The 18,252-nt window shown below is 38.7% G+C and overlaps 1 protein-coding gene and 1 non-coding gene across 3 annotated transcripts in view; one reads left to right on the top strand and one right to left on the bottom strand.

Moving 5' to 3' along the window:
• Window positions 1-13,455: 13,455 nt before the first annotated feature.
• HMGN4 (high mobility group nucleosomal binding domain 4) overlaps window positions 13,456-18,252 on the bottom strand; it is an 8,806-nt gene continuing 4,009 nt past the window's right edge. The window contains exons 2-3 of one of the 2 annotated variants that reach the window (XM_023512683.1): window positions 17,427-17,472; window positions 13,456-15,079 (exon numbers count right to left, since the gene is read on the bottom strand). In XM_023512683.1, the coding sequence (XP_023368451.1) occupies window positions 14,732-15,004 (273 nt within the window). In that variant the 5' untranslated portion in view covers window positions 15,005-15,079; window positions 17,427-17,472 and the 3' untranslated portion in view covers window positions 13,456-14,731. Of the gene's footprint in view, window positions 15,080-17,426; window positions 17,508-18,252 lie in introns of those variants that run through there. The other variant, XM_023512684.1, reaches the window with a different exon arrangement.
• Window positions 15,191-15,300, top strand: LOC111724986. Its single transcript, XR_002773181.1, has one exon. It is a non-coding gene; the product is annotated as a small nucleolar RNA SNORA28 (small nucleolar RNA).

The raw sequence follows: 18,252 nt of genomic DNA, 5'->3' as shown, positions 1-18,252 counted from the left end.
ACACATGAATTATGAAATTCATAATGGGAATTCAGGGATGCTCCTGCTGATGATAATCACTAGAGCAGAGCTCCAGCTAGCACTTTCCTAAGATATCTGAGTCAGCTAAAATTCCTTCACCCTGTATTTATAAGCCTTCTTTCCCTATGGAGATTGTTGGGCACAGCAGTGGCATTTTCATGTGTGTACTCCTGCCAATTTCCTATATAAGGGATTTTAGTTCTAGATTTGTGTGATGTGAGCCACTGAGCCCTTCAAAAAGAGTCTTTGAACTTTTCCATCCTACTATGAAAAAGATCCCACAGTAGCCTAGCTACATATTCAAGGATATGGTGTATAGAGCTGGAGTTGGGGCGCAGATGTTGCCTGAATCTTACATATGGAGGAGCTGAAATACTTAAAGGTAGAGGGTAGAGCCACTAAAGGACTGATGTAGTTAATGAAGAACAAATGCTAATCCATGTACACCTAACCAAAAAGTATTAAATTGTGAATTCTAGACTGGTGCCCTTGGTTATGGATATAGAAACTTCCAAATGACATGAGTCAGGTTCCTCTAGGCTGTAGCATCAGAGAAGGAATTAAATAATGCCTCTAAACATCAAGTAGAATAAAAGTATAAAACCCTGCAACTTTCATTTTGTCTATAAAATGGGGATATTAATATTTTCTTTATGAGATTAATAGCCAAAGCCTTCTTACTTTGACCTATAGGGAAAAAAATGGCTCCTCCCATCTGTCTTGGATTATTCTGAGGGATAATGGAGGTTGGGCTTGGGGGAATTCACCAGCAGGTTCATAACTGCTGTGTCTAGGAATAGTGGAAAAGACTGGGGTATCATGGCTTCTTTCTGTTTCTTTACCTTTGTCTGCATTATTGCAGTGTCCTTTTGTTAGAATACTGAAGAAGATGGGGGAAGCTGAGTTCTCAACAGTGCAACCACAGGTGAGTAGGAATTTGCTCTTATTCCTGAATTGATGCTTCTTTTGCTAGCAAATGATCAGCTATCTTGTCTGTACCTAGAGCTTCTAAGTTCACTCAGCAAATATTAATGTCAGTTCTGTTTTTCTAGGATTATGGGAGTCATAAGCAGGTTCAAGACTGATAACCTCCCTTCTATGTTTATACAAATTTATTCTGTTCTTCATCTCATCTTGCAGAGAAAAGATATAAATGGTTTGGATTTTTCTCTTTGTTTATTGTGGGGAGTTTTTTTGTTTGTTTTCATCCACCTCATGGCCTTGGTGAGAAAATAACTCACTTATTAGCTATGTTAATGGCAGGAGTGGCTTTGGGAATGCAGTTAGCACAGATGTAAAATAAGTAAGAGTAGAAGGTTATATTCCTGCTGGCGGCAAATATTTCATCAAGTGAGTTCAATCCACACTGTACTATGGAAGCTAGGGTAGAGGGCTTTGCAGAACTGAGGTGGTGGGTCCACCTCCAGGAGGAATTTTGAAACTGTACTATGTACCACTCTTGGGGTAAGTGGAGTTGATGATGACCCCTAGCATGTAATAGCATCTTAGTTGCTAAGACTTGCTTGTGATAGATTAGGATGAGGTACAAGTGGAAAAGAAAACATTGGGTTATATGTTAGCTCTATTACATTAATATTATTAGAACTAAGGTAATTGTAAGTATTGTGACGTTTTAAGAATAGAGATGACTTTTGTTAACTTCCTTGGAAGCCTGGAAAAAGCTGAATATTAGGTCCAAAACCTGTTAGCTCAGGGTGTGTTGTGAAATACAGAAATCTTCCATGGCAACATTTAACAAGAGATTAATCTTCTGCATATAGTGCAGTGTTGAACATCAGGCCTAGAGCTTAATTGTAAGGGTGAGAGAACCACTAAGGAAGCTGGGTCTATAGCTTGAGCAGATCTTATATGTTAAATTCTGGGCCCTAGTAGGAAAGAAGTGAGAATCCGAATCCTAGAATGGGGATGTTTTAGTGGAGGGACTTGGGAACTTTGAATCCCTGGACTCCCCTGAATGGACTTTCCAGGGCAAAAGCATTACTTCCCCTTGCTACAGGAAAGAAACCTCCTCCTAAAGAACATAAAAACACCTCATGTGAAGCAGAAGTCTTACAAGACTATTCCTGTTCTCCTTGAGAACATCTTTTACTTCCCTCACTACCTCTTAAATAATTAAGAACAGGTCTCAGCATAGTCTGAGAGACAAAATCTCATCAGCCAAGAGAATATAATTTACTCACTGCAGATAATTTCTATACCTGGTTATGGTAGGTGGAATAATGGCCCCCAAAGATATCCAACCTAATTCCTGGAATCCACTTCATATGGTGAAGAGGACTTTAAAGTTAGAGATGTTGAGATGAAAATATTATTCTGGCTCAGCTGGGTGGGGGCCTAAATATTATCATAAGTGTCCTTATAAGAGAGAGGGAATGAGATATTTAACAACAGAAGAGAAGGCAGTGTGATGATGGAAGTGGAGATTAGAGTGTGGTAGCCACAAGTCATGGAATGCCAACAGTTACTAGAAGCTGGAGGAAGTAAGCAGTGGATTCTCATTTGGAGCTTTCAGCAAGAACCAGCTGGAACTGACACTTTGAAGTTAGCTTCAGTGGCCTCATTGTTGACTTTTGGCCACTCAAGGCATGAAACAATAAATTTCTGTTGTTTTAAGCCATTAGTTATGTGGTCACTTGTTACAGCAGCAATAGGGAACTAATTTTACTGGTTAACACCTTCTAGAGGAACAATTAAGTTCCTCTTATTTGTGGAGGAGCAAAAGTGGGAGGAGATCCTGAGGATCAAGAGAGTAGGGTAGAATGTGAGGATAGATAGTTAACTGACATGGGAGTACTTTCTCATGATCAAGACTTAACTTCCCAATAAGTACTTCTGCAGGTGGTTCTAATAAACTGCTAAGATGTCTCCTTGCACTTTGGGTAAAATGATGTTGGAGATGACAGCATTGACTTCAAAGAATATTAAGGAAGAGGTCAGAGGCTCAGGAGAGTGGAAACCTTTCATGGGATCAGAGAAACCACTATGCAGTTAAGTTCCCTGGGAAGGTCCGGAGGCCACTCCCTTTAATAAGGAAATATGAAATGCACTGGGGAGGGGAAAAGATCATCTTTGAAAAACTCAGTGTTAACTGTCCTACTGCTTTAATTTCCCTCTCTTTAATAATCAGTGAGGCTGAGCATCTTTCAAGTACTTACAGGCAATTTCTGTATCTTCTTTTTATAAAATGTCTGTTAAAATCTTTTGTGTGTTTTTACCAGATTTTTTTTGTCTTCCTCTTAGAAGTGTAAGGGAATCAAAGTTTCCATTTGGCAATATTCAGGTGAAAGTTTTCTTCAGAATTTCTTATAGTGACATCTGAACATCTGCTATGATGAGGACATTGGTAATATACCCTTGCTAGAGACATATGACCAATTCTCTTTTTTCTTTTATCTCAAAATGCTTCTATTTTGTCTTCAGGAAGTTTTCAGTTTTAGGGTGTAGGGTTCAGTTGTGGATGTAGAGTTCTATTTAAAGGGCTTTTGTTTTTTTTAAGCATATGGATAATGTTGTGCTCATTTTTTCTGGGTCCTGTAATTTCTCATGAAAAGTCAGCTGCTCCCAAGTATGTAATTTGTCTTTGTTTCTTACTGCTTTCAACCTTTCCTCTTTATCTTTGGATTTCAATGATAGGGCATGGTTTGGGCTTCTTTGTGCTTTTTCTGTTTGATGTTTGTTTAGCTTTTCATACTGCAGATATCTTTTGTCAAATTTGGAAAAATGGTCACTATTTCTGCAGATATTTTTGCCCTATTTTCTCTTTCCTATTCTGGTATTCCAATTCCCATATAATAGACTTTGAAAATATTATCCAACAGTTTCTGAGGTCCTGTCCTTTTTGGTCTTATTTTTCTTTGTTTTTTACATTAGATAATTTTTCTTGACCTTTAAGTTTACTTACTCTACTTTGAGATGTCTATTGGGCTGTTAAATACATTCCATGAAGTTTTTATTTTGCAAATTGTATCTTTTATTTTTAGAATTTCCATTTTATTGTGTCTGTTTCTCTGCTGAGATTTTCATTCACTGAAAATTTCTTTTTGTTTTCTTTTTTACTTAATTTATAATATTTATAATAGCCACTTTAAATATTTATCTATTAGTTTCAACATCTAGTTCATTTTAGGTTTGGACTTGATAGAATTTCTTTTCTCTAGAGAATATGCTGTGTTTTCCTTTCTTTCCCCTCCCATAAAGTTTGTGTGCAATTTACTATGCTAAACTATTTCATTTTTATTTATTTATTTTATTTATTTACTTATTTTTTATTGTTGAGGAATCGTTGAGGGTACCAAGAGCCAGGTTACACTGCTTGCATTTGCTGGGTAAATTCCCTTTAATAATGGTGTCCCCTCCCTAAGAGGTGTGTCACACACCAAGGCCTCACACCCCCGTCTCTCCTTCCCTTTATCTGTTCCCCCATTCCCCTCCCCCCACCATGTACTGGCATCATTTTTCCTCATATCAGAATTGAGTACATTAGATTCTTGCTTCTCCATTCTTGTGATGCTTTACTAAGAAGAATGTAATATGCTGCATTTTTTTTGATTTTTTATATATTGAGTAATTTTGGATTATATCATAGACATGAAGTTCTAGAGATTCTAGATTTGGTGATTTATTGAATGTTGTTTTCTATGTTTAGCAGGTATTTCTCTTGGCTATACTTGAACTTCACACTTTCTTCTTGGGTGGCAGCTCTTATCTCAGTTCAAATATTTTTTCTTTCACTGAGTTTATATTATACCATTATATATAATATTATTTACACTATGTAATCAAGCTTACATTTTATTGTGTTGGGACAATTACTATCAACTGGAAAAAGTTAGAACACATAATATATAATCTCTAACTATATTTGACTTAAATATAAAAGTACTAGAAAAACATCAGACATATATATTCATACATCATTTAGATGGTAAAGTTCTTTTTTATAAACATGACATAAAAGAAGACAAAGTTCATAAAACTGTAAAATTTAATTTGGGCAGTAGACACTCTAAACAAAAGTCAAAGACAAACGGGAAATTGGTAAATATGTTTACAACATATATGGCAAAGAGTTCCACCATTTTAAAACATGAAGTATTTCTACCAATCATTAAAAATAGATAAACTACCATGAAAGGGGAGAAAATATAAACAGGAAATTTGCAAAGAAATGAAAACAATAAATATAGGTATGTGCCACATATGATGTTTCAGTCAATGATAGATTGCCCACTCACAAATATGTAACAGTGGTCAAAGCCATAGGCTATTCTGTATATGGGAGCTGTGTATTAAGCTGTGCCATCTAGGCTTGTGTAAATACACCCTGTGATGTTTGTATAATAACATGTTTCTCAGAATGTATCCCCATCATCAAGTGATGTCTGATTATATGTAAAAATCTATTCAACCATAAAAAAAGAAATACAAATTCAAAAATAATTCAATATTTTCTCATTTTCAAGATAAAAAGATGAGGCTTAAGTGGCTAAGGCGCCAGCCACATGCACCTAACGTGGCAGGTTCGAATCCAGCCTGAGGCCGACAAACAACAATGACGGCTGCAATCAAAAAATAGCCAGGCGTTGTGGTGGGCACCTGTGGTCCCAGCTATTTGGGAGGCTGAGGCAGGAGACTCACTTGAGCTCAGGAGTTGGAGGTTGCCATGAGCTGTGATGCCACAGCACTCTACCCAGGGGGACAGCTTGAGGTTCTGTCTCAAAAAAAAGATAAAAAGATGTGACACCCAGTGAAATCAAAGATGTGAAGTAACAGTCATTCTCATACACTGTCAATCAGGATGTAAAATGGTATATATTTTTTGGCAAGTAGGAATGCCAGAATACTTACCAAATTTTAACTTTGCACTGATAATTCCTTTAGTGTACATGAACATAGGTACATATATATATAAACACACAAATTACTTTTGTGAATTCAGCCAGGGGAATTTTAGATATATGGAAAGATACAAATATTAATCTTATTATTACTATAAATTATAAGAATAGGAAATAAATTACATCAACAGGGATTTGGTTAAATATATCATAATGTATACATAGAATGGAATATTTATGCTGCCTTTTAAATGGATAAAACATTTGTAGGCTGATATGTAAGAATTATTCTATGTAATGTGGATGGAGAACAAATAAATTATAAAACAGTATGGTTTTGAATATGTGTATGTGTGTTCAGTTGTTTGGAAAACTGAACACAAAACTATTAACAATAGCTACTTTTATAAAGAATGAGATGGCTTGGCGCCTGTAGCTAAGTGGCAAGGGCACCAGCCACATACACTGGAGCTGGCATGTTCAAATCCAGCTTTGGCCTGCCAAACAACAATGACAACTACAACCAAAAAATAGCTGGGCATTGTGGCATGTGCCTGTAGTCCCAGCTGTTTGGGAGGCTGAGGCAAGAGAATTGCTCAAGCCCAAGAGTTGAAGGTTGCTGTGAGCTGTGACGCCATGGCACTCTACCCAGGGCAACATAGTGAGAAGAATAAATAACTTTATAAAGAATGAGATTATTGGGGAAATGATGTAGAAGGGTGATAATGACATTTTGTATTGTTTGGATTTTATGATATAACATGTATAATGGAATTTTTAAGTAATATGGAGATTTCCAGTTTAGAATAAAAAAAGAAGACAAATTCCAAAGGAAGAGAAGAATCTACCACATTGTCAAAGAAACCCTGTGATTCTGGAGGGTGAGCAGAGAGCTTGAGTTAGTGTCCTTGGTCATTCTCTATGACATTGAACCCAGGTGTTCCATTCCACTCCAGTGACAATGCCAAGACAAAATCATCTCTTGGAGCTTGGGATGAATAACCAGATGGAAAAAAAATCCAGAGGCAAGGGAGGTCTTTGGAGGTAAATAGAAGCTCTCTTTAGTTGTTGTGTTAAATGCTGATAAGGAGGAATGATGGTGGAAGATACCATAACTCTCTCAGGATAAACAAAGATAGTCTTTCTATTCACTCATATTAGTGGAATCAGAGAACACTAATGGTAGAAGAAACTTCATGATTACTGGTGCCTTCTGCCAAGTGCAGGCCCAGAGAAAGTAATGAACATCCTTAAGGTCAAGAACATTGTGGATGCCAACAGTCGCTCATACCAGTAATCCCAGCATTTTGGGAGGCTGAGGTGGGTGGATTGCCTAAGCTCATGAGTTCAAGACCAGCCTGGGTTTAAGTGAGACCCCATCTCTAAAAATAGCCAGGCATTGTGGCAGGTGCCTGTAGTCTCAGCTACTTGGGGGAGGCTGAGGCAAGAGATTCGCTTGAGCCCAAGAGTTAGAGGTTACTGTGAGCTATTACCTCAAAAAAAAAAAAAAAAAAAAAAAAAAAAAGAACATTGTGGATGAGAAGAGATGAGATGAGAACCACATCACCACATCACAGGTTTTCTCCCAGCTGTTTTCTTGACCTTTGGAGGAAGCTCACTCTTTGTATCCCTGAAGTTTGGTGACTGAAGAAGAATCAGCAGAGTGCTACCTTTTCTCTGTTGCCACTGTTAGTAGGCAGGGCCCCAAAGACAGGGGTGTACTTTGGATGTTACTCACAAGTTTTGATGGCATTTTAGAATGCATGCAGCTGAATAAAATATTTAGAACTCTTTTTCTCTTGTCTTTTCCCATCTGATAAACCTTCCTCCTGACATTCTAGGAGCACCTCTATGAGTATGAGTACTCTATGTACTTTTTAGCGCCCATAACAAGCCTTAAAATATGATTTCCTTCTTGGATCGGTGCCTGTAGCACAGTGGTTATGGCATCAGCCACATACACCAAGGGTGGCAGGTTCCAACCTGGCCCAGGGCAGCTAAACAATGATAACTGCAACAAAAAAATAGCCAGGCGTTGTGGCAGGGGCCTGTAGGCCCAGCTACTTGGGAGGCTGAGGCAGGAGAATTGCTTGAGCCCAAGAGTTTGAGGTTGCTGTGAGCTGTGACACCACGGCACGCTACCCAGAGCAACAGCTTGAGACTCTGCCTCAAAAATAAATAAATAAATAAATATTATTTCCTTCTTAGTAGAGAGGATGAACTACAAGGAGGAGGTCAGGGCTGCCAAAACTGGTTATTGCTGGACAACACAGAATAAGAAGCCATACCTCCCATCCCTGACCCACTAATTTTATACCCCCACTTTCTTCTGATCTTCTAAGAGTCTCAAGGCATTTTATCCAATCCCCCTGTTCTTTCTTATCTTCCATTCTCTCTCTGTATCCCATTTGGTCTTCTCTAACAGATCCATCCTTCTCAACTCCCTCTGTTTGCAATTCTATACCATTTCTCCCTATTCTTCACCTTTTGTCTTCATTTTCCCACTAACTCTTCATCTAGAATGTTGTGTTGCTTCATTCTTTCATGTCATTTTTCTTCATCGCTACTTTACCCCATCTTTCTAATTCCTTGCCTCCATAAAATATTATGGAGAAGCCATGTCATGGGTGCTGGTCAAAAAAGGGAAAGTTTCAGGGAAATGAATTAGGAATTAGGGAAATGAATTAGGAAACACCATTAGCACAGTAGAGTTGCCAAAAATGGGCAATTAGTCCTAAAAAGGAAACTGGAAAGAAGATACAGCTAAATAAGCAAGATGAGATAACATTCTAGGCAAGCACCATACTCACCTACTGATAAGGGATGTTTATTATGTTATGGTGATGTATCTATCACCATATGGCTTGCATTTCCAGGTATAGATTATGTCAGGTAGGAGGTTGGGGAACTAAGAGTGAAAATTTAGAGAGAAATTTCATATTGAGTATTCTGGGATTTTGTGGAATACATAAATGTTTATATTAAAAATTCTTTTGTTTTGTTTCCATTTTTGTTTTTGGAGAGGGGATCTTGATTTGTTGTTGCCTGGCCATGAGAACAGTGGGAGATAGTGAAGTCAGATTAGGGAAAAATTTACATCTTTAAAATCTCTAAACTCGAACTGAAATTTAACATCTTTGCTTGTACCATAAGTGATGAAAAGTCACATTTTTAAGAATCACAATTGGCTTGGCACCTGTAGCTCAGCAGCTTGAGTGCCAGCCACGTACACTGGAGCTGGCGGGTTCAAATCCAGCCCCGCCCTGCCAAACAATAATGACAACTATACCCCAAAATTAGCCATGCTTGGGGCAGTGCCTGTGGCTCAAAGGAGTAGGGTGCTGGCCCCATATGCCAGAGGTGGTGGGTTCAAACCCAGCCCTGGCCAAAAACTGTAAAAAAAAAAAAAAAAATTAGCTGGGCATTTTGGCAGGCACCTATAGTCCCAGCTACTTGGGAGATTGAGGCAAGAGAATTGCTTAACCCCAAGAGCTGGTTGCTGTGAGCTATGATGCCATGGCACTTTATCCAGGGTGACATAGTGAGACTCTGTCTCAAAAAAAAAAATCACAATACAGTTGTTATAAATATATTTGTTTTGAAATTATACTCCTCATAAGGCAGGTCTTGATATTTAATTTTTAATACATTAATAAAGAAACACACATGACTCACAAATTAAACATTTGATAATTATTTTGGTTAGCGTAATTGGTTTTCTTTATCCATCTTTTTGGTTTTAAAAAACTATTCAAAAGGGCTTCCTGGTCTTCCTTCTGGGGCCAGAGGTTACAAAGCCCTGCAGATAGTTACAATTCCAGAAGAGACTTCCCAATGATGTTAGGGCCAGGGAGTGAAGACAAGCAAGGACTTCCAGGGGTCTGGAGAAATGCCAGAGAGAACTTAGTCTCCCCTCCCCTACCCAGCTGGGGAATCCATCCACTCTGGAGCAAGTTGGCCCCAGTGCAAGGTAACCCTGAGAGGTGGAATCTCCCAGCCACCTAGAAGGGGTGTGAAGTGCTCCCTGGAGCAGAGCAGCTGGAAGACAAGGAGGGGGGTATCAGGGGGCCTTGGGTGATTCAAGTTTTGGTAGGTCATTTGTATGACCCAGGATGGTAGCCACTAGAGCAGGCATCCTCAAACTACAGCCTGTGGGCCACATGCAGCCTGACTAGGACATCTATCTGGCCCGCTGGGTATTTTTGCCGCCGTTGCCTGTCCTGCTTAGCCCGCAGTCCGGCCCTCCAACGGTCTGAGGGACAGTGAACTGGCCCCCTGTTTAAAAAGTTTGAGGACCCCTGCACTAGAGGGTTTTAAGAGAGGAATGATGTACATTTTACAAGGACCACTGTAACCACTATTGAGAAAATATAGTGGAACAAGAGCAGATATAGAAAAGTAAATTTTCCTCCCTCTTATTTCCAACCCTTCCAAGGCTAATGTCACAGATTTGAGGGTGAAAAATTTGATATGAAGAACTCTGAATCACTCAGGCTTACTTACTCATGTTACACAGCCAAATTCATGAAATAGTTGTAAACCAAGATGTTAATTTGTAAATCTGTAGGTAGGTCTGTAAGTGCCAAATGAACCAGGAAAGTGAGCAAAAAGATTTAAAGACTGACTTATGATTTCCTAATTTGCTTTTCCCCACTTCAGGAATAGTTCTTTTTATTTTTCCAGAGATTTCATAGGCACCTATCCAGAGGAATATTTCTATCTAAAATAGTAGCATCCTTGTGCAGAAGCAATAACTTTCTAGCTTTATGTGGCTAAAGATGTACTAAAAATCTAAATTTTAAGACCACTTTCCCTCCTGGAATATATCATCCTCTCATTACTGCACTTCAATGGAAATTTTAACTGTTTAGCTTGTAGAATATGGTCATTTTTTCATTTGATGGTTTCCTAATACCTTAGAAGTTCCTTACTTAGTTTACTCAGAAATACCAAATTGTTTTCTGCAATTTAACTAAATGTAAAGTTAAATGAGAGTATTATTATACTCATTGCATTGTGGAGATAAAGTTATACATGTAAATCACTGGACACACACAGGATTTGGCAAACAAGTAAAAAAAAAAAAATCATCCTTATAAGGCCAAGAGCACTGGCTCACTTCTCTAATCCTAGCACTCTGGGAGGCTGAGGTGGGTGGACTGCCTCAGCCCACAGGTTTGAGACCAGCCTGAGCCAGATCAAGACCTCGTTTCTAAAAGTAGCTGAGAGTTGTGGCGGGCACCTGTAGTCCCAGCTACTTCGGAAGCTGAGGCAAGAGAATGGCTTAAGCCCAAGATTTTGAGGTTGCTATGAGCTATGATGCCATGCACTCTACCAAAGGTGGCAAAGTGAGACTCTGTCTCAAGAAAAATAAATAAATCATCCTTATAGTCAAAAGCATAAGGTTTGTTGTTATTCATTTTAATCTTTTTTTAGTTGACAAATAATTTATTGACTATCTACTATGCACTAATTCCCTTAACATCTTTGCAAATGTTATTACTCTGACTAGAAGCCTTTTCCCCATTTCTTCCTGACCACCCTCTATCTGTTTTCATTTTGCTGTTCAGCTGTCAACATGCTCCAGGAAATCCTTCCTAAGACCCCTGGCATCAGAGTCCCAGTTTCCTTCAGTGTTATCAGAACACAAAGCATACTACTGTGTGCTCTAACCAATTCTCTACCCCATTCAACTTTGAATTCTGAAGACAGAGAATGTTTCTTTTATCTTTGATCCTGATTTGCCATCTAGCAAAGAGAAAGCACAGATAAGTATTTGTTGTTGACCAAAGAAAATGGAATGGGAATAGTTGAACAGAGGAAGCATAGTGACACAGCATGACAAAGGACAACTGCCAGGAATTCACTATTACAAAGGGAAATATTGTTGTATTACGTAATTCCAGTTTTAGTATGTACACTACTGGGTTTAGTAAGGGCCTCATATGGAGAGGCCTGGCTCTGAGTTTTGCAGAGTAATCTTTTTTTTTCTTTTCAGTTTTTCCATAGTCATTAAATCCTGGTAAATATGAATTTTTTTTTCAAATTTCCAACAGAGCTTTATGCTTCCATATGCTAATTGATGCATTATAATACTAATCATTTCCATTTAGTATCTCTAATTCTTTTTAGAAACTTTACAAAATAGGTATTATTTCTTGTTTTGCTACTGAGGAAACTGTGGCTCAAAGAGGTTAATGCCAAGTTTGGCATTCATTATTACAGTCTTACTATGTCGCCCTTGGTAGAGTGCTGTTGCATCACAGCTCATAGCAACCTCCAACTCTTGGGCTTAAGTGATTCTCTTGCCTCAGCCTCCCAGGCAGCTGGGACTACAGGTGCCCACCACAATGCCCGGCTATTTTTTGTTGCAGTTGTCATTGTTGTTTAGCTGGCCCAGGCTGAGTTCAAACCTGCCACCCTGGGTGTATGTGGCTGGTGCCATAACCACTGTGCTATGGGCACCAAGGCCCCTTTCCCCCCTTTTTAAACTGAGTTTAGTGAAGTAGCTGGATTTATTTGTTTCATTAAATCATAATTGTGTACATTAATGCATTTGTGGGGTACAGTGTGTTGATTTTATATACAATTTGGAATGCTTACATCAAACTGGATCCAATTCACTCCTTCATAGCTCCCTACCAGGTCCAGGTCATCAACATATTTTGCCAGGTCTGGACAACTAACTGGTCTTTCTCCTTCCACTCTTGGCATTTTACAGAATACTGCACATGCAGCAGCCATACACACACATACGCATATATGTATATACCACCTCAGCTTATGTCATTTCTTTGCTTAAAACTCTAATAGCATCCCATTAGAGAAAACTTCAGAGAAAACTTACAGGCTGCAAAAAGCCTTCATTTTTCTGACCCCTGACTATCTATGTAATCATATCAACTATGATTCTTCCTCACTCTCACTCTAGTTCAGCTATTTTTGCCTTGTTTTTGCTAAACATATTTTCATTTTATCTCTTTGTGCCTGCTATTCCCTCTGCTGGAATGCTCTCCCCTCAGATTCACATCTTTTGTTCATTTGCTTCATTAAGGCCTCTGCTCAAATGTCATTTCATGGGAGGACTTCCCTAACCACTCTAAATATTAATAGCATCCACCTAGCCTTTTTTACGTAAGGCCTTTTGTTGCATGAATTTATGTACTTTCTACCCTTTACATCTTTCCCATCTGGAACATAAGTTTTGAGGATACAAAGACTTTTTAAAAAATTGTTGTAACCCCAGCCCCTGGACTATGCCTAACATTAGAAAAAGGAATAGAAGGCATAAGGACTAAGAAGAAACAAAACTGTTTGTATATACAGAACATATGGGTGTCTATGTAAGAAATACATAAGAATTTACAGATAGGAGAATTAATGAGCAGTAGTAAGGTTGCTTGATACAAAAATTAAAACCAACATTAGCTAAAAACAGAAAATGTAACAACTGAAAATATACCATATAAAATAGTTATATGAGTATAAAATTCCTAGGAAATAGTAACAAAAGACATTTATGGAGAAAATTATAAAACTTTATTGAAAGATATTTTAAAAGCCTAAATGGAGCGCTATACCATGTTTTTGGATTGGAAGACAACACTGTAAAGATGAGATGGCTCACCAATTAATTTATAAATTTAACACAAATCCCATCAAAATTCCAACATGGTTTTTGGTTTGATTTAGAACTTGTCAGTCTAATCCTAGAAGTTGTATGGAAAGCAAATGTCTGAGAATAGCCAAGACATTGGAGGCATCTTGGTTTTTATCAAGATTTTTTTCTAAAGTAATCAGGACTGTATAGTAGTACCACAAGGTTAGATAAATTGACAAGCGAGTCAGAATAAAAACCATCAACAGAACCACATACATCAAAGAGCCAGGGTTACAGATCAGTGGGGAAAGGACAACTTAACAGTGCTAAGACAAGCACTTATCCATATGGGAAAAAAATATTAAACTGAACTTCTACCTTATGCTTTTCACAAAAATCAGTTTAGGACAGATTAAAGACAAATGTGAAAAACAAAACTACAAAACTTTTACAACACTAAAGAATACCTTTATGACTCTGGGTAGGAAATGATCTCCCTAAGCCAAATTGTATTCAGCTTTACAAGATAATTTTCAAAAACAGTTACTTCCAGTAGGTCATGGGTGACAACCTATAACCTTTTATTATATAACTTCTAAATTCCTCTCCTACAAAAGTCCATTCTAAAAGTCAGTAAAGTCTTTTGTTGCTGCTTTGAACAGGAAAGGTTTTCAGGAGGCTGGGGCACTTTATGTGAGGCATCTGTAAGCTTTTCACAGGCCAACTCTGACATGGAGGAAATGAACTACGACCTGCAGGGTTCTCAATGGGGATGAATCCACAAACTGAAAACAGGAATCTTGGCTTTTTTGAGTGACCACATCTCAATGTCATTTCTTGAGAGCTTGAGTTTTATTACCTAACACAGTTGATGTTAGGAGTGGCAAGGCTAAGCCTATGCTGATGGCATCAGGGAAGGAGGACATTAAGTTTAGCTTCCCCATGCTGTAAGGCTTCTGTGCCAAAGCGGCTAATGTGTGAATGTCAGAGACGCTCTCCCGGGAACCAAGAACAATCTTCAAAAACCAAGACAGAAAATCCTACTTTCCTCCATTTCAATTCCGTTTCTGAGACACATTCTATTAGTGGTATTTGCCCTTTCCACAAAGAACAACAAAGTGTCCTGTGTGCTAACAACATAAAAAACCCTCAAAATTCTACATTTTTATAAAACTTGATTAAAAAAAATAGTATTTCAAATACTAGAGTCACTAAAAGTACAGAGCTATCAAAAGTGCATCCCCAGTGCATTTCACTTGGCATCCCCAGTGCCTTCTGCTTTCTGGGACTGGACTGTAGAGGCATCTCTGTTTTTTGCAGGATTGTTCCCATCCTTGCCAGCATCTGCTTTTCCCTTTCTCCCTTTGGGAAGCCTTTCTCCCTTCTTTGCAGGGCCCTTTCTAGGCCTAGGCTCTGGTTTTGGAGGGGCAGGTTTAGCAGACAACCGTGCTGATCTCCTCTGTGGCTCATCCTTCATCTTTGGTTTATCACCTTTAGCATCTCCTTTTGCCTTTCTCTTGGGCATGGTGGCTGTAAGTGCTTGGCAGGTGGCTTTGTCCAGGAGGTGCCTGTCTTCCTCACACTGCTCCTAGAAAGATTTCTTTAGCAAGACATAAAAAGTGTAGCCCATAAAGAGAAAGACTGACAAATTTAACCTTAAAAATAAAATTTAACTATACTGTTAATAACTTATATCAAAAAGATAGCATAAAAAGAAAACAATAAATTACCAATACAATTTGAGCTTGCAATAACAAAAAAGTCTAACCTATTCCAGTGCTCTCTCTTTGTGGGACAAGCCATTATATAGACTTTAACAGTGGAAATAAAAAAAAAATTTACCAACTGGGCACAGATATTTCTAATACTTATAACTAACAAAGGAATAGAATCCAGAATACACAAAGAATTCTTGGGTTAGGCATGGTGGCTCACACCTATAATTCTAGCATTTTGGGAGGCTGAAGTAGGAGGATTGCTTGAGGTCAGTAGTTTGAGACCAACTTGGGGAACACTGTAAGTCTATACAAATAAATGGGCATGATGGGTATAAGCACATAAAATATGTAATATGAGAAATACATATTAAAACCATAGGATATAACATTTTATACCCATCAAATTGATGAAAACTAAATTTTCTGATAATATCAAGGGCTCACCAGATGTGGACCAATCAAAACCCTTATGTCCCGATGGGGGAGGGGTGTGCAAATTAGTATATTCACTTTGGAAAACAATGTGGTATGTGTATTACCACCTCCAAGAGTTGGAGGTTGCTGTGGGCTGTGACGCCAGGGCAGTCTACCGAGGGTGACACAGTGAGACTGTGTCTCAAAAACAAACAAACAAACAAAAAAAAACTTTAAACCACTCAAATGTCCTTCAATAGTGGAATGGATAGATACATTTTGGTAATATCTATAAACAGGAATACTGTTCAGAAGCAGAAACAAATTACAGCTACATGTAAAAACAAGGATGACTCACAAGAACATAATATTTAGCAAAGTCAAGCTAGAGAAGAACATGTTTAGTATAGATGTAAATATGCGTGAAACACTGACACATCTGGGTAACCAGCAGGCAGTAAAACTAGTAAAAGGGATCATCTCTTGATGGGTGGAAAGGGGTGTGTCTGCATGGGGCGTGGAGGTTAGTCCAGAGATAAGGAAGTGGGACATAAGCACATAAAACTCTCTCCTTTAAGTCTAGGAGGAAGAAAGTACATGGCTGATGTGTTCTCCATATCTTACACAGAAAAACTATGTGTCTGCTCAAGAATAAAAAAAATTTTTTTAAACATGGGTAGCCCAGAGCACAGCTTCAGAGACATACAGGTAGGAATAGAAAATGGAAGCTAGTAGGTCTCTGCTGTTCCTGGCTCTCTGGTGCTGTGTCACTACACAGACTCCAAGCAGCTCCCTGATGACTCTGGAGGTCTGTAGTAGCAGTAGGAATGACCTCATGGTTCTAGTGGCAGATTGGAGATGCCTCGTTCTCTAGTGGCATACTAGAAACAGCTTACATGTGTTGCTCTCAAAGGGAGGATCAAAATGTACAGGTGGATACCCATCTATGAATAAGTCTTCTTGGTGAGAGCATTGTGAATCATTGGAGAAGGAAAAGGGGACACTCAGAGTGAAGGAAAAGGTAACAGGGTGATCCACTTGGCAAGACTGGAAGGTACCTAGGAGAGGCATCCACATGTGGGAAAGGATAGGAGAGAACCCTGGGGCTCCACACTCCTACCACACAGATGCTGCTGCATGCCACACTTATGGCATGAAAATTATTTGGTCTAATAATAGGAGTGTGACTTGATTTACATCTGTTGCCCAAGTATTTATTAATCATGCTGACAGACATGATGGCTCATGCTTCCAGGGTTTGAGAGGCCAAGAAAGAAGGATCACTTGAGCCCAGGATTTCAAGGCTGCAGTGAGCTATGACTGAACCACGGCCACTCCAGCCTGAACAATAGAGCAGGGCTCTGTTCCTTAAAAAGAAAAAAATGCTCCTTTTTACTTTCAAGTTTCCCAACTTGGACAATAAGGTTATACTAAATAGTCTGTATATATTCTTAGAGACCTTTATGTTAAAAGAATGAGACTATTTACCAAAGAGTGAGCTTTTGATCTAGGACACATTTCCCTAAAGAGTTGACACTCTATGCCATTCTCCTTCTGTCTCACTCTAAAATTGTGTTTCTCAGCCTATCTCCTGGAGCAGAAATGCTCATATAGTCTGTTTCCTGGATTACAGTCTTCTTCAAGTTAGATCCCTTATAACCCTTCCCAAGTGTGTTTGTGTTTGTGTGTGGGGGGATATCCATGATCCCCACGTATCAAAGGCCAAAACTCAGCAAGTAACAAGGTCAGAGAAATCAGGCTGCTGCCTGAATGCTATATCTGAGTATGAGGATGGATTTAATTCTCGAAACTCACCTTTAAGAAGCTGATCAGGAGACCAGGAGGCTGACTCTTCAGAGACCTTACAAATGTAGGAGACAGATAAACAAATAATGAAAAAGAGCCAGAGGAATAAAAGTTCATTTCATTTCCACAAAGGTCAAGAAGGGTTGGAGAAGGAAGGGGCTCTTACCACACAGTGGTATTAACTTAAAAGAATTATTTGAGGTGAAGCAGACAAGATTTTTAGGGCAATGAAACTATTCTGTATGCTACTGTAATGGTGTATATTATACATTGTATAATAGTGGACACCATACATTTGATAAAACCCATTGAACTTTATATAATAAGTTAACTCTAGTGTAAACTATGAATCTTAGTCAATAATAAGGTATCAATATTGGTTCATTAATTTTTTTTTTTTTTTTTAGCCAAAGCAACTTTGTTGCTCTTGGTACATTGTTGTGGCATCATAGATAACAGCAACCTCAAACTCTTGGGTTCAAGCAATCCTCTTGCCTCAGCCTCCCACACAGATGGGACTACAGGTGCCTACCACAATGTCCAGCTATTTTTCAGAGACAGGGGTCTCACTCTTGCTCAGGCTGGTATGAAAGTAATCCACATACCTTGGACTCCCAGAGTGCTAGGATTACAGGTGTGAGCCACCATAACTGGCCTTGGTTCATCAACTGTAATACATGTATCATCACATTTTAAGTTGTTAATAGTGATAGAGGGAAAGAGAGTATGTGGGACCTCACTGTACTTTCTGCTCAATTTTCTGTAAACCTAAAATTGCTTGAAAAATTAAATCTAGGCTCCGTGCCTGTGGCTCAAGTGGCTAAGGCACCAGCCA

Source organism: Otolemur garnettii, unplaced genomic scaffold (genome assembly GCF_000181295.1).
Source record: "Otolemur garnettii isolate 467f Iridium unplaced genomic scaffold, OtoGar3 scaffold00029, whole genome shotgun sequence".
NCBI classification, from domain to species: Eukaryota; Metazoa; Chordata; class Mammalia; order Primates; family Galagidae; genus Otolemur; species Otolemur garnettii.
Note: the sequence above shows the minus strand (reverse complement) of the source record. Positions and strands in the feature narration are given on the sequence as shown.